Below are 15,734 nucleotides of genomic sequence, written 5' to 3' on the forward strand. Positions count from 1 at the left end.
AGTAAAGTCTTTAATTCAGTTTTCTATTGATATATTATAGACATCCATTTTATGTATTCATAATCATGATTCTTAGGCATTGTGTAAGTCCTTTTGTGTCTTATAAATTATCAATAGTTAAATTATACTCAAGGATGTTTTAAAATTAAGTATATATTACTGCATTCAAATACTTTAAAACTGGAAATCCACGTAGAGTCTAAATGGCAATGATGAATTAAATGGAATATTTTGATTGATTGTAACACTTAGTTCACACTTCAGGACTCACACGGCATTGTTACCTTTCTACACTCTGTACTTCCCACTAGACTATTATGCATTCATATCCCATAGGGCTTGGAATATACCCACGGTCAATAAATACTTGCCAAATAAATAGCCATTGTGTTCCATGAACATACCAGATTAAAAATTTTAATCCAGGAACATGCTCTTTTGGTGTACTTACGTTTCCACAAAATAATAAAAAACAAAACAAAACTATCTTAAGACCTTACAAATACAAATTTCAACATTTAAAAATATGGTACACTTTAAGAAAATAATTCTTTAAAAACCTAAAATTTAAGTTTAAATTACTTCTAAGAATCTATTTTAAACTGTAAACTAGAGCATCTAAAAAGTCCTTAATTTAGATGATTTCTAACAAAATCAGATAAAAACTGTTAATTTTCGCCCTGGCTGGTGTAGCTCAGTGGACTGAATGCGACCTGTGAACCAAAGGGTTGCTGGTTTGATTCCCAGTCAGGGCACATGCCTGGGTTGCAGGCCAGGTCCCCAGTAGGGGGCACATGAGAGGCAACCACACAGTGGTGTTTCTCTCCCTCTCTTTGTACTTCCCTTCCCCTCTGTCTAAAAATAAGTAAATAGAATCTTTTAAAAAACCTGTTAATTTTCTTAAATAATTAAAGGCTCACAGTGTTCATCTGTCAGAAGTTACATTATATAATTGTATTATGGATGGTGGTACTTGTCCAAAGTAGGAAGAAGAAAGAATGAGTATGTGAAAAGTCAGGTTCAAAAGTGATCTCTGATATTTCCTCTTACACATTATGCAAATTAAACTATACTCAGGAACCTGCTCTGTATATACATCAGAAAGAAAACTCAATCAAAAAGAGAAGCAGCTTATCATCTGGACTCTTATAAAAATGATAGGGAAGATGGCCAATGTATTGATATGAAAGGGGTGTCTGCAGCACGAGAAGTCTTAATCCAAGGCAGCTCCCCTTCAGCTCAGTGCCCCACCTTCTGTCATATTCCACTGGGCTCCTTAACTCTGTTGGAGGTCTAAAAGAGTCCACTCTAAAGTCATACATCACACACCCTACCCAGGTACTTGAAGTGTAACAGAAATTTAAATTTAGTACAAAGATCTTCTTTTTACTAAAGGGGGGAGGTGGGGATGGGTGTTTAGATGTCTGAATTCAAGTGCGGATGCCAGAGATAAACTCCCCTCCTCACAACTCTGTCTGCAATCTGCACCTTCTTCCTGGTCTGGAGGTAAGACTGGGGGTGCAGGGGGAGGGCAAGTTCTGGGAAAGTAAGTCCACTCTTTTGTTCACTTTGCTCTAAGGGTAGCATTCCTCCAAAGAGGGAGCAGTACTCATGAGGGTATGTATGGTGGGCAGGAAATGGTTCCATAAAATTGACACTATCTCTCAGCACTATTTCTGAGGATTTGATGAGATATTTTAGAGCATTTAACACATTGTCAGGCATGTAAGGACCTGAAAAGTGTTCACTCTTATTTCACTGGTATATACCAACATTGATCAAAATATGCTTCAAAGAAGATTTGTTCATAGACCCTTAAGAACTGCAACACTGCTGAAACGCATAAGAGCTACTTATAATACAACAGAGCAAATTCTGTTTTCTTTTTTAAGATGTATCACTTTAGAAGTTACTGTGGCAACACCTAATTTAAATCTTTCCAATGTCCAGAAACCATAATCTTATTACATTTTGAAAGTTAAAACATACCCTAAATTTGTGTACTGGCTGAGTTTTAACAATCTCATCTATTATATAGATGACATTGTTAATCTCAATCTCACAATGGTTTCCTCTCAATCTCACAATGGTTTAGGGTTTAGGATTTTTACTTCCTCATTTCTGGCAGTCAAAAGCATGTTATCAGAGTAAGCGAGTCCTGAAATAAAATAATATGGAAACTCAGCCCTGGCTGGTGTGATTCAGTAGATTGAGTCCCAGCCTGTGAACCACAAAGATACTGGTTTGATTCCCAGACAGGGCACATGCCTGTGCTGCAGGCCAGGTCCCCAGTAGAAGATGCACAAGAGGTGACCAATTAATGTATCTCTTGCATATCGATGGTTCTCTCCCTTTCTCCCTCCCTTCCCCCTTTCTAAAAATAAAAATAAAAAATCTTTATGACAAGAAAGAATATGGAAACATAGGTAAAAGGGAGTCTCTTCCATGGCCAATATTTTAGTAATGATTAAGAAAGCAACTCCAAAAAAATTAATCATGAATGACACCAGTCTACCACACAGATTAGCTATCCTATTGAAAGGTAACAAGTGTTTAAGAGGCTCAAACTAAATGTTTAAAAGACTGAAGCAGATACTGTCAGGTATGATGAGCTAAAGGTAACTAAAATAAGCTGAAGAAAACAGGTCTGCAGAAATATCAACGCATGACTTCAAATGACACAGAGCTGTGGTCCGGAAATGCTATTAGCAGCCACCAAGTTCCACCTGGCAGGCACTGTCACCACAAATACAAAAGGCAGGGGTAGAAGACACAGGTTGTGTTTCAGGGCAGTTTCAAACATAAAAAGACAAAGTTCTGAAAAAGTTATATGCTACAAACAAACCAAGCACAGGACAGGCATCAAGAATTCTCAGTCCTATACAGATTTATCACACCATTATCCACCTGCTTCCTGACACCAAGTCTCAAATAGTTAAGAATTGGAAGGCAGTGGGGAAAGGGTTTGCTTCCCATACCAGAACAAAGCAGGATAAGACAACTGGAGGCAGGGCAGGAAAACAAGACCACCTTCCTTAATCAGGATTTATTTTACAGTGAGAATGCAAGGATAAAAATTTTCTTAGTATAGTGGCACTCAACCTCAGCATTCTGGTGTTCTGCTGTTAAAATCAAATAATACAGAAAAATATTTATCTCAGTGGATAGTTATTTCCTTGATTTGCTTTAATTACATAATGTCTTATCCCCATCATGAATAATCTGACTTAATACAAGTCTATAAGTAAATTTGTTATTTCTCTTAAAAAAAAAACAAGTAACTTTTCAAGAATCATTGTTTAGAAAATTTACCCAGGGAAATTATAGTATCAGTCATTTTACGCCTGTAACAGATGGTGCTCAAGTGCTCAAGTATCAAAGCAGTATGCTTAACACATCACCCTTGAGTTCTGTTAGCATGCTGGCTTAGAATCTTCTTAATCATTCTTTTCTTCTCCTTGATAGTGTCTGTATTCTGGTTTCAGCTCCCATGTGTTTTTGTGGATCCCTTTTACATTTTGAATACCAATTTCTTTTAAGATTTCCTTCAGGTAGCCCTATAAAAACAACCCAAAACAAACAAACAAACAAACAAACAAACAAACCCAAAGAGATGAGATTCTGAAGGCAGGAAACAAAATTTAACATAAAATGATATACCAAACCACATTCTATAAATAATAAAAATTATGATGCTGTTCGCGCAACAATGTTTCTCTATAAAGAGGTTCAATAAACTGCCTTTCAATTTTACCTATGCAATATAAGATAACTGCATTCAATATATGATCATCTACAGTAAAGAGGTTGGAAGTCCTGAATGACAATGACCTGAGAGATTAAAAAAGCCTAGAAAATTACTGGTGCCCAATGCTTACTAAGATAACACTGTATACCAAGTGTAACCTGCCCCTGAGTTCAGTGGCCTAAGTTCACAGAGATAGTGATTCTTAAACTAGTCATTTCAGAAGCAGGAGCACATAAAACATGACAAATATTTTTGGAACAATAATATTCTATGAGGCAAGCACATGACTGGCACCCAGAATTCTCAGTTCTGAGTTTTCAAATTTGCTCTCAGATCACTTATTTTTCCTGTGTAACAAGGAAAGTCATTTTTGTCTTTACTATTGCTATCTTGGCCAAGCTTGTCAAGACTGATTGAAGATAAGAAGTGGTAGCTAGCCATACTAAAACCCTGGGGGCTGCAGCTTTGTTGTGCGTGGCTCCTCCTAAGGAAGGAATGAGGCAAGCAGATAGCTATTGTAGGGCAGAACTCTGCATTGTAATATTTCAGGTCCCTGAAAATTCAACAGATATTAATACCAAATGATTACTATATGTTTATGAAAATGATGACTATGATAAATATAATACTAAATCCAAATCCTACTTACCAATGTCCAAGGCCAAAAGCATCCACTATAAACTAACCAGTTATAAATTATAGTGCTTTACCTCCTTCTTGGAGCAGACAGAAAAGTTAATCATTTAAAAGTGACTGTTTTTTCCTGCTACAGAACAAACCAATCCAAAAATAATGTTTGTGTGTATGCTTCGAAGAACCAGTTACAGTATTATAGTGATATCTCTTTGATGAAAGGTGTAATACTGTATTTATTGAAATGAGGCACTGATTACAAAAATGACTTATAAGTTCTTACCTAGATAGTGTTTAAGGCAGTGCCCTTCTTGAGTGTGGTGCTAGACTACCTGCACCAGAACCTCATGGGACACTTGTTAAATAAGCACCATTTTACGCCTAGTGAATCAAACTCTCTAGGGCCAGGCCTGGGTATCTGCATTTCCAAAAGCCCCCAAGAGACTCTGGTTTAATTAAAATTCCACAGCATCTGCTTTAGGGATTCTCCCAGCTCTAATATTCTAGGATTTTTGAGTCTCTGAAGTGTTCTCTGAGCCTCATCATTGGTGGACAGTATGCATCAACCAACGTAACCTAACCCCACCTTACATTGGTATAATACTCTACAGTTTATAAAGTCCTCTTATTTAAGGATAGGTTGTCACCTAGAAACGACAGCTGATTAGCACTGGAACTATGTGCACACAAGTTCCTCCTATGGCCCTTCTTGGGCTCAGTTCTACCATGTCAGCAGCTTTCCCATTTCAGTGGCCGCTCCCAGCAGGTGGCAGCAATGAATCAAATGAGGCCTGGGTTTCCCCAGGAGGTGGCTTGCTGGCCTCCCAGACCTGGAGCTGGCTTTACTGAAGGACCCTTGCACATGAGTAAGTAAAAAGGCTTGAGACATCCAGGTCATGTGCATGTGTGCCATCTGTCACTTCAAATTACATTTAGAATATAGGACAGCTTGTAACTACTTCCTAATTAAAAGGGATTCATAAATGGAAAATGATGGGTTGGCCACAAATGATCTTCAGTTTAGATGCCAAGAATGACATCTTTGTAAAATTCCAAAGAATGATTTATTGTGAGACTGACTAAGACCCTGTGCACAAACAATCATGCAACTGTGAATGCTTTGCAATGGGTCAAAAATGAAAACAGCAATCACCATGAGTATTGTGGTTGCCTGATAGAAGCTCTCTTGATTTCAAGTCTAGTGTGCTCATTTATAATCTAAATATAGAACATGAAAAACCTAAAAAGGGTTAAACACAAAATATTAAGAAAGTCTTAAGGCGTAAAAATTCAGTTGCTTTCATGTGTAGTCCACCTTTATTTTGCTTAAGTAGTTATCAGAAGGTTACAGAACATTTATTTTTAAACCAAAACATCACTTTTTTCCTTTTTGCAGTAAGAATGGAATGACATATTCACAGACTATCAATTATTACATTAGGTAATAAGATGGGATTAGAGTCACATTATCTAGCTATGGTAGATTTTTTTCTTGGCAGGGGGCTGGGGTGAGGAAGGCAACTCTACATTTCCAAATGTAGTTTTTATATACAGTTTTATAACATTCCCAACTGCAACCTAAGACCATTTTACTCTAACCAAATAAGTTAACTTGGCACCAAGCATTAGCAGAGACAGCAGTAGTAATGATAGGGAAAAACAAGGTCAGAAAATCTCTGAAGGAAAGACACAAGTAGGTAACAGTGAGATCACATCATTCCTCCATTTAAAATTTTTCAGTGACCTTAGCCCTTAGGCCTAAGGTTAAATTCCAAACTCTGCAGGAATCCATTCAGGTCTGCTTTTTAAAACCTCTGGCTTCATCTTCTAATACTTCCCTTTATATACACTTGCCATTTCTGTGTCTGTAGACTTCTAGTTTTTTCCATATGCTGTTCCCTTTTCTTGTAATGCTCACCCCCTTCTCTCATATCTAAACCCCTCATTCTTTAAGATTTGGTACGAATGTCACTTTCTCAAGGAAACTTTCCCTAACAGTCCCAGCTCTCAATAATAAAGTCTTCATGATATATTATAACCCTTTATTTACAAGTCTCTCTCTCCCAACAAACCATGTTCCTATTATAGTGCCTGCCTGCACATTAGAGGGCTTAGCTTACTTATGCTGAAGGGATAAACTAAGGTAATTCTAGTTCTTTTCTTTCTTTTTAAAAAGGATTTTATTTACTCATTTTTTTTTGTAGAGAGGGGAGAAGGGAGGGAAGAATCCACATGAGAGAAACACTGACTGGTTACCTCTTGCATACGCCCTGACAAGGGACTGAACTTGCAAGCCAGGCATGTGCTCTGACCGGGAATTGAACTAGCGACCTTCTACCACACTGGTCAGGGCTCTAGTTCTTTTCATGTTTAGAATTCAGGCTCTAATTAACTTATAGGGCAATGACCCAGTTGGAGAAATAAAAGTTGATTCATTAAATTGTTTACCTGAATTTGAATAACATGTATTACTAAAATCTGTATTATACTGCTAAAATATTGTTGGAGACAAAGCCAACTAACTGAGTGGGAAATTTTTAAGGTTCTAATAGGATTAAAGAGTAACTTTCCTTTTTAAAAACTCATATATTCACACCAATATTTATTTCAGCACCTACTATGTACCAGGTAGAGTGGTACAAATCAGTTTTTATCCTCACAGAGTTCATGGCTTAAGATAAGGATTTGTGGGGCAGAAGACTTAAGACATACAACAGGCAATCATGAAATAATACAGAAGCAGAGCAGTAAGAACATATACACAGCATATTATGGGAGTGTACTGAGAAGGGGAACCTAACCCAGCCTGAGTCAAGGTGTTAGGTTGTTTAAAGGCATAGATTTGATCACTTTAATTGAATGCTAATTCCGCGCAGGTATCAAGAAAAACTAGTTTTCCTCCTCTTATTCTAAACATTGACTTTTTAAAAAAAATATTTATTTATTTATTTATCTTTAGAGGGGAAGGAGAGAGGGAGAGAAACATCAATGTATGGTTGCCTCTAGTGCATCCCCTGCTGGGAACTGGCCTGCAGGGAACTCGCCTGCAACCCAGGCATGTGCCCTGACTGGGAATTGAACCGTGATCCTCTGGTTCGCAGGCCTGCACTCAATCCACTGAGCTACACCAGCCAGGGCTAAACATTGACTTTTTAATGTGACCTTTTGCCTACTTGTATTTTAAACAAAGTAGTATAGAACTGAGTAGATCACCTTTATGTCACATAAAATTCGAAAGATTTCTAATTGTTGACTCTGTGCAGTGCTGCAGAACAAGATCTGAATAAGCTGGCTGAGGTCCAGCAGTTCTTCATATAAAAAGGATGTGTAGGAGAGTATTTACAGTAAGTCTTCATGAGGAGAAAAAAGGGGTAGAATATTACAGCTTCCTTGGAAGGAAAAGGCAAATCATATACTGAACCAAAGAAGTAAAGTGATAGCATATGGTTTGCATTTGTGAGTAAAGACACAACTGTGGCAGCTAAAATGCCAGAAATCCACAGATGAAATTCCTAACCCTTCTCCAACATCGAGATAAACCTATTTAGAGTCATAAGGCACTGTAGCCCACTATTTTAGTGTCTTTTTCTCCCTCCCTGTCCTCCCTCTAACCCCGGCCATTTCTACTTTCTGCTAACCAAATGGAGGATTTACCTGCATTTCATCAGAAATTTCAGTCTTAAGCATTATGAAAGTAATTCCAAGAAGTCGGTCAAAAAGATTTATCTTTGATAGAAAGCTGATCATCAAGTAATACTGCTTACAACTCTACTAGACTTCTAGTGACATAATGTTCCCAAGAAGACTAGAATGAATATGCAATATGCGAATCTACACCAAAGACTACAGCACTGGTTAATGTAGTCACCAAAGGGAAATCACTCTACATGTATGCTTCTTATAAAGTGATCCAAGGGCAAGAAGGGCATTATCAGTTCTGTAATAATGTCAAAGTATCACTTCATGTTTATGCAATTTTTGTGTGTCTGTGACTCCTTTAAGCAAGGTCAACAGAGAACTTACTGATGAAGATGTTAGTGGCTCCAAGGCACAAATTTCTTTCATTAAAAAAATAAACAAACTACAGCCCTGGCTGGCACAGCTCAGTGGATTGAGCATGGGCCTTCAAATCAGAAGGTCGCTGATTCGATGGGCCCAGTCTAGGGCACATGCCTAAGTTGCAGGCCAGGTCCCTAGTGGGGGGGCACATAAGAGGCAACCACACATTGATGTTTCTATCCCTCACTTTCTCCTTCCCTTCCCTCTAAAAATAAATAAAATCTTTAAAAAAAACCCCTCAACTTAAAAAAAAATAAAAATAAATAGATAAACTACACATTAGACATAAATTGTGAAGCAAGATGACTGCTTTATATACAGAAAACTGTGACGAGGAGAGGGAAGGTGATGCTGGGGACATTTATGGAACATGGGCCACCTCAGCATTTTTCTTTTGGTTTCACCTCTGCTTTTCTACTAGATCCTGGCCCTGTCTTCCACTCAGGGTCCCACTGGCTGTATTCCTTCATTGTAAAACTCTTAAGAAGCAGAGAGATGATGGGTAATGAAATGGTCAAAGCACAAACCCCACCCCTCAACCCCTGATCTACCTTATGGCTTAATCCAAGATCTGAGAAAACAATTCATTACCGCACTAATATTTGTGTGCTGGTAAATCATTTTCATCTAACTGGATTTGGCAAAAGATTGACATGTTTGCATATTTCAATTAAAGTTTCCTTCCTTTGGGACAAAACTTTTAACTTGAACCTCTTGCTTAATGATACTTTCTAAACTATATTATTTATATGCTGAATGTAATATAACCTTAGAATATGGCTAGTTATTCCAAGGCTGGGATGTGACGGCTTTGAACTAGGAAAAAAGTGTTGGTGTGACTATATATATATATATATATATATATATATATATATATATATATATATTTAATGTTGAAAATGTTAATAAGGAAAATACAATCAGAGCTATCCAAAACTTAATAAAGATGAAAAAAATAAAATTCCATTTGGAATTTAAATATGATTTCTTGCATCTAGAATGATGGCAACGATATTACTGCATTTGGTGTGAGGTATAATTTGAAATGTACAAAATATAAGAAGATAGCAATTTTCATAGTTATTATTTATTTACTTAAAAATGTTGCTAGAAACTAAATGGCATACAAAAAGACTCTCTAAGTATATATTTTACCAAGAGAGAATTTTCAGTAACGTACCTAGCATTCCCAATAATGAAACATTATTTACCTTATGATACCTGGAACAGAGTGTAAAAGTTTTTGCTGGCTAAGGATTAAAGAAGGATTGATGACAATCTGGCAGTTCCTCAGGTTAAAAAGTTACCAAAATAATCCAGCAATTTTACTCCCAAGAGAAATAAAACTATATCTTTACACATAAACCTGTACATGAATGGTCATAGCAGCTTTATTTATAACAGTCAGAAAGTGAAAACAGGTCAAGTGCCCATCCATGAATGAATGGATAAACAAAATGTTCTATAACTTATTTGAATATAATATAATGGTTTACTATTTGGCAATAAAAAAGAACAAAATGCTGATACATGCCACAAAATGGATTAAAACATGAAAATATTATGCCTAAGTGAAAGAAGCCAGTCATAAGAGATAACATACTATATGATTCCATTTATATGAAATGTTCAGGATAAGCAAATCTATAGAGACAGAAAGCAGATCAGAGGTTGCCCAGGTTCCAATGTAAGGGGAAGATTATTATTATTATTATTATTTTTTCTAGTATAGAAGTCTTTTACTTTTTTCACACTGATTTATCATGCCAAGAATTCATAGGGAATGGGTTCCAACAGCTCAGGCTCCTTTCCATTAGTTCTCACAAAGTACACTTCTCTGGGTGGAGCAGGCTGATGCTTCAGTTGACCTCAAGTACCTTTCTCTCCGGCTTCCTTCTTTTTCTAATCATATTCCTTCACATGTTTCAGGAAGCTATCTCGACTCTTTGAGTGCTTAATATACTCAATTCATACATCAATTCTCTTGGCAAGAATCTTGCCCTTATTTGTTTACAACAATGCCTATCGCATGCTGGGTGACATTGTAGACTCTTCCAGTTTTGCCATGGTAACATTTGTGTGGCATTCCTTTCTGAACAGTGCCCATTCCCTTGATAGCTACAATATCACCTTTCTTGTAGATTCACATGTATGTAGCCAAAGGAACAACTCCGTGTTTTCTAAAAGGCCTAGAGGGTACCTCTCCTCTTTCCCTTTGTGTTAGTTACTGGAAGACGGTGGTTCTGCAGGAAAGATTATTAATCACGGAGTTGCCCTCTGGAGTGAAGAAAGTGTTCTAAAATTGACCATGGTCAATAGAATGCAACTTTGTGAGTAATACTAAAATCCACTCAACCATAACTAAAAAAAAACCAGTGTAACTTATACTTGAAAATAAAGGTTTTCAATTGGGGGGGGCAGGAAGGAGACCTCTCGAGGTCTAACAACAAATTAAGAAAACACCATCTTTTTAATTATTAAATTATAGTGAGTAAAGTAATATGTTCAACAGTGGCTAGTTCTGTGTATATCAGCTCATATACACAGGAATGGAAAAATAATGGAATTAAGAGTATCTGTCGTAGGACATTCTAAAAGAAAAGAATGGCTTATAAAGCTGCAATAGAGAACTGAAGAAAGCCAGCCTAAGGCTTATCTTCTGGTATCTCAGTTCCTCTTCCCAGGCAGAGAAACTGGAAGACTTCAAACACTTATCTAAATCCATAATGTTTCCTCTAATGCAGAGACCAATGGGAAGAAAATGATTTCTGGGCCCTGGCTAGTATAGCTCAGTGGATTGAGCACCGGCCTGTGAACCAAAAGGCTGTGATTCGATTCCCCATCAGGGCATATGCCTGGGTTGCAGGTCAGTTCCCAGCAGGGGCCAGTTCCCAGCAGGGGATGCACCAGAGGCAACCATACATTGATATTTCTCTCCTTCTCTCCTTCCCTTCCCTTCTAAAGATAAATTTCAAAAAAAGAAAATGATTTCTTTCCTGAGACAGCTTCCACAAGAATGGTAAACTTAAAAACCATTCCTAGCTTGTTCAGGGAGCACATATAGAATTCAGGAGAAAGCAACTAACAAGCTTAAAAACTTACTTTACCTCCCTTTAAATTAAATGGGACTGGAAAGGTAGAGATTTTATGGGTAATGGCAATTTTCAGATTAAATATAAATATTAATGCCTACTGCTTAAATGAAAATTCTATGTAGCTTATATATATAAATAAATGCCGATTTTTATTTTACTGGGTGCCTATGTTAGATATTGTTTTTATTAACATACCTCAAGCAAAATCTGGACTCAATTGGTTATGTTGGTAAACTTACCCCAACTTTTAACTCATCCAGAAATATGGTAAAAAAAAACCCTGGCTGGTATGGCTCAGGGGACTGAGTGCTGGCCTGTGAATCAAGGGGTCACTAGTTCAGTTCCCAATCAGGGCACATGCCTGAGTTGCAGGCCAGGTACCGAGAAGGGGACATGCAAGAAGCAACCACACATTGGTATTTCTCTCCCTTTCTCCTTCCCTTACCCTCTCTCTAAAAATAATTAAAATCTTTTTAAAAAGAAATATAATAAAAAGGTTTAAAAGAGGATGAAACAAACCATATATTAAAAGACAAGATGGCCCTGGCTGGTGTGGCTCAGTGGATCGGGTACTAGCCTGCAAACCAAAGGGTCATCAGTTCAATTCCCAATCAGGGCACATGCCTGGGTTGTGGGTCAGGTATGCAGTTGGTGGGGGGGGGGGGGCGGGCACACAAGAGGCAATCACACAGTGAAGATTTTCTCTCCTTTCTCCCTTCCCCTCTCAAATAAATAAATAAGTAAGTAAGTAAGTAAGTAAATAAATAAAATGTTTTAAAAAATAAATGAGAGAAAATGTTACTACCCCATTATAAACTTGGTAGTAGATCTACTGAATGTTTCCTATGAACATTCTATTCACAGGAAAAATTTACAAGTCATAAATATTTAAATTTCATCCATTTATATTCAAACTATTATTAATTTATTTTAGCACGACAATTCATATTCTAAAACTTTTAAATGAAGCTCCACATTTCATAAGTTGGCAAATAATTATTTTAAGAAAATAGAAGTCTTGGACTTTTAGTCAAGATGGTGGCATAGGCAAACATGGCTCACCTCTTTGCACAACCACATCAAAATTACAACTAACATGTAGAACAACCATTACTCAGGAATGCCAGAAATTGAGCTGAATGAAAGCCTGGTAACTATGAAACTGAGGTGATTGGAAGTCTGACAACTACAGAATTAAAGAAACCACATCCACCCAGACTGGTAGGAGGGGTGCAGCCATGGAACAGGCTGGTCCCTCACCTACGTGGATAAAAGTTTGGGAATGAGAACTTGGGAGTGAGGAGTCCCATACCAGGCCCCTCAGCCTAGGATTCCAGTGTCAGGAAGATAAATCCACAACTTCTGGCTGTAAAAACCAGAGAGGATTGAGTCACTGAAAGAAAATCCTGGAGCCTTAAGCAGTTCCTCTTAAGGAACCTACATGGACTTACTCAGACTCGCTCTCTCTGAGCTCTGGAACCAGGTAGCAGCATAAAAAGCTCCAAGAGTGTATAGGGAGAAACTGAAGTGTTGGCATCAAGGTGAGCAGAGGCCGTTGTCTCTTTGCTAAACTCTCCCCCAGCAGAGCTGGTAATCTCATGCCATATCAGAGACACCATCGACCTGGCTAATACTCTGTGAGACACACCTTAGAGATCGCCAGAGGCTCTGACCTTCCCGATTTACAAGCCCACTCAAGCTGCTTTTTCATAAGAATAGTTGGTCTTAGTGCCTAAAACCTATCAAACAAGAAACAGATGGCTTCAGTGCTCCCTAGAGGCAGTCAGATTAGATTTACAGCTTGGCTTTGCCAATCCCCAAACCCAGGACGAATAGCAGCCATCTCAGATTGCTTACTGCTCAGATAGGGTGGCCCTGGGCAAAAAGGTGCGGGCTGACATTGGTCTGCAACTGGGAAATCCCAGGGCCAGCACACCCAGTGGACAGCTACAGACCATGTCTGAGCACCACCACCCTGCCCCTGCACAGCTGATCCTCTACAGAGAGTGGAGGTTGGTCATCAGTGGTCACAGCCTGACCCCATAGCTGACTGGTCTGGGTAAATCGCTCCCACTGACCTGCCAACAGCACAAAAAGGGCACATCTCAAGTACCCAGCTTGGGTGATAGGGGAGGCTGTGCCACTGGACCCTACAAGATACCTGCTACAGTAGGCCACTGTACCAAGACATGGAGTCATAGCAGCTCTACCTAATACATAGAAACAAACAGTGGGAGGCTGCCAAAATGAGCAAAGAAACATGGCCCAAATTAAAAGAATATATCAAAACTCCAGAAAAAGAACTAAACAAAAGGGAGATAAGCAATCTATCAGTTGCAGAGTTCAAATCATTGGTATAAGAAGGCTTATGGAACTCTGTGAAGTCATCAACAGCATAAAAAAGATCCAGTCAGAAATGAAGGACACAGTATAAAATAAAGAACAATTTATAGAAAAACAACAGTAGAGTGGATGAAGCTGAGAATCAAATCAATTATATGGAACACAATAAGGAAGCAAAAACTACCAATCAGAACAACACAAAGAGAAAAGAATCCAAGGAAACCCTGTGGATAATGTGAGCAGCCTCTGGGACAACTTTAAGAGGTCCAACACTCACCTTATAGGGGTAGAAGAAAGAGAAGAGAAAGAGCAGGAAATTGGAAATCTATATGAAAAACAGAGAATTTCCCTAATCTGGTGAAGGAAATAGACATGCAAGCCCAGGAAGCACAGAGTCCCAAATAAGATGGATGCAAAAAGGCCCATGCCAAGGCGCATCACAATTAAAATGCTAAAGGTCAAAGATAGAGGGTCTTGTCGACTGTCAGCCAAGATGGTTGCTTTGTCTTCCTGCACAACATAAGAAGGATAACAAATAACCTAAAGACAAAAAACAACCAAAACTGCCAGAAAATTGAACTGTATGGAAGTCTGACAACCAAGGATTTAAAGAAGCAACATTCATCCAGACAGGTAGGAAGGACAGAGAGTATGCAGTATGGCACAGCAAGGTGCTGGCAGCAGTCAGGGCACCTGCAGCAGTGGCCCACAAAATGGGCAGTCCTACACTAATGTATGGCTGATAAAAACTGGGAGTAACAACTGCAGAGTGAGCGATCCCAGCCCCAAGCCAGACCCACAGCCCACTGTTCCAGAGAGGAAAATAAAGCCCCTACTACCTGTAAACCAGTAAGGGTTAGCGTGGTAGCAGAAACCTTTGGTTTCTCAGAAGAATTTGTGTAAAGGGCTCACAGGGCCCTAGAACATTTGCAAACTCACCCGCTCTGGGAATCAGTATGAGGGCAGCATCTAGAAGGTCACCAGATGCTATGGGAAGTGGAGGAAGTGACTGGAAACAGGGTGAGAGCCAAGCAAGAGGCACTGTGCCCTCTCTGACCTCTCTCCCACCACAGTGATAAAGTGGGCTGCTGTGTCCTGGCGAGTATCTAAGGCTTTACCCCTTACAACATAACAAGTGCTTGGGAATCAAAGCAGCTTTAACTAATACACAGAAACTCAGGGAGCCTGTCAAAATGAAGAAAGAGGTAGATAAAACCCAAATGAAGGAATGCATTAAAATTGCAGAAAGAGAACTAAGTAACACAGAGATAGCCAATCTATCGGATGCAGAGTTTAAGGCACTGGTGATCAGGATGCTCAAAGAAATGTTGAGTATGGTAGGAAAATAAAGAAAGAAGTAAAGGCTATGCAAAGTGAAATAAAGAAAAACATACAGGGAACCAATGGTGAAGGGAAGGAAGCTGGGATTCAAATCAGTGATACAAAACAAAAGGAAGAAATAAACAGTCAACCAGAACAGAAAGAAGATATGAGAATTCAAAAAAACAAGGAGAGGCTTAAGAAACCTCTGGGACAACTTTAAGCATACAAACATATGAATCAGGGGTGCCAAAAGGAGAAGACAACAACTAAGAATGGAAAACTTATTTGAAATAATGAGCTAAAACTTCCCCAATTTGGTGAAGGAAATAGACATGTAAGTCCAGGAAGCTCAGAGTCCCATACAAGTTGGACACAAAGATGGCCCCCTAAGACATGTCATAATTAAAGTGCCAAAGGTAAAAGATAAAGAGAAAATCTAAAAGCAGCAAGACAAAAAAAGAGAGCTACCTACAAAGGAGTTCCCCAAAAACTATAAGCTGATTCTCAAAAGAAACCTTGCAAGCAAGAAGAGA

The 15,734-nt window shown here is 38.5% G+C and overlaps 1 protein-coding gene across 2 annotated transcripts in view; it reads right to left on the minus strand.

Annotated features, from left to right (window-relative positions):
* Positions 1 to 3,027: 3,027 nt before the first annotated feature.
* Positions 3,028 to 15,734, minus strand: part of GTF2F2 (general transcription factor IIF subunit 2) — a 171,855-nt gene continuing 159,148 nt past the window's right edge. Inside the window, exon 8 of one of the 2 annotated variants that reach the window (XM_037147365.2) lies at positions 3,028 to 3,557. In XM_037147365.2, the coding sequence (XP_037003260.1) occupies positions 3,438 to 3,557 (120 nt within the window). In that variant the 3' untranslated portion in view covers positions 3,028 to 3,437. The remainder of the gene's footprint in view (positions 3,558 to 15,734) is intronic. The other variant, XM_053665402.1, reaches the window with a different exon arrangement.

Source organism: Artibeus jamaicensis, unplaced genomic scaffold (assembly GCF_021234435.1).
Source record: "Artibeus jamaicensis isolate MK-2021 breed Jamaican fruit bat unplaced genomic scaffold, CSHL_Jam_final contig_414, whole genome shotgun sequence".
Taxonomy (NCBI): Eukaryota; Metazoa; Chordata; class Mammalia; order Chiroptera; family Phyllostomidae; genus Artibeus; species Artibeus jamaicensis.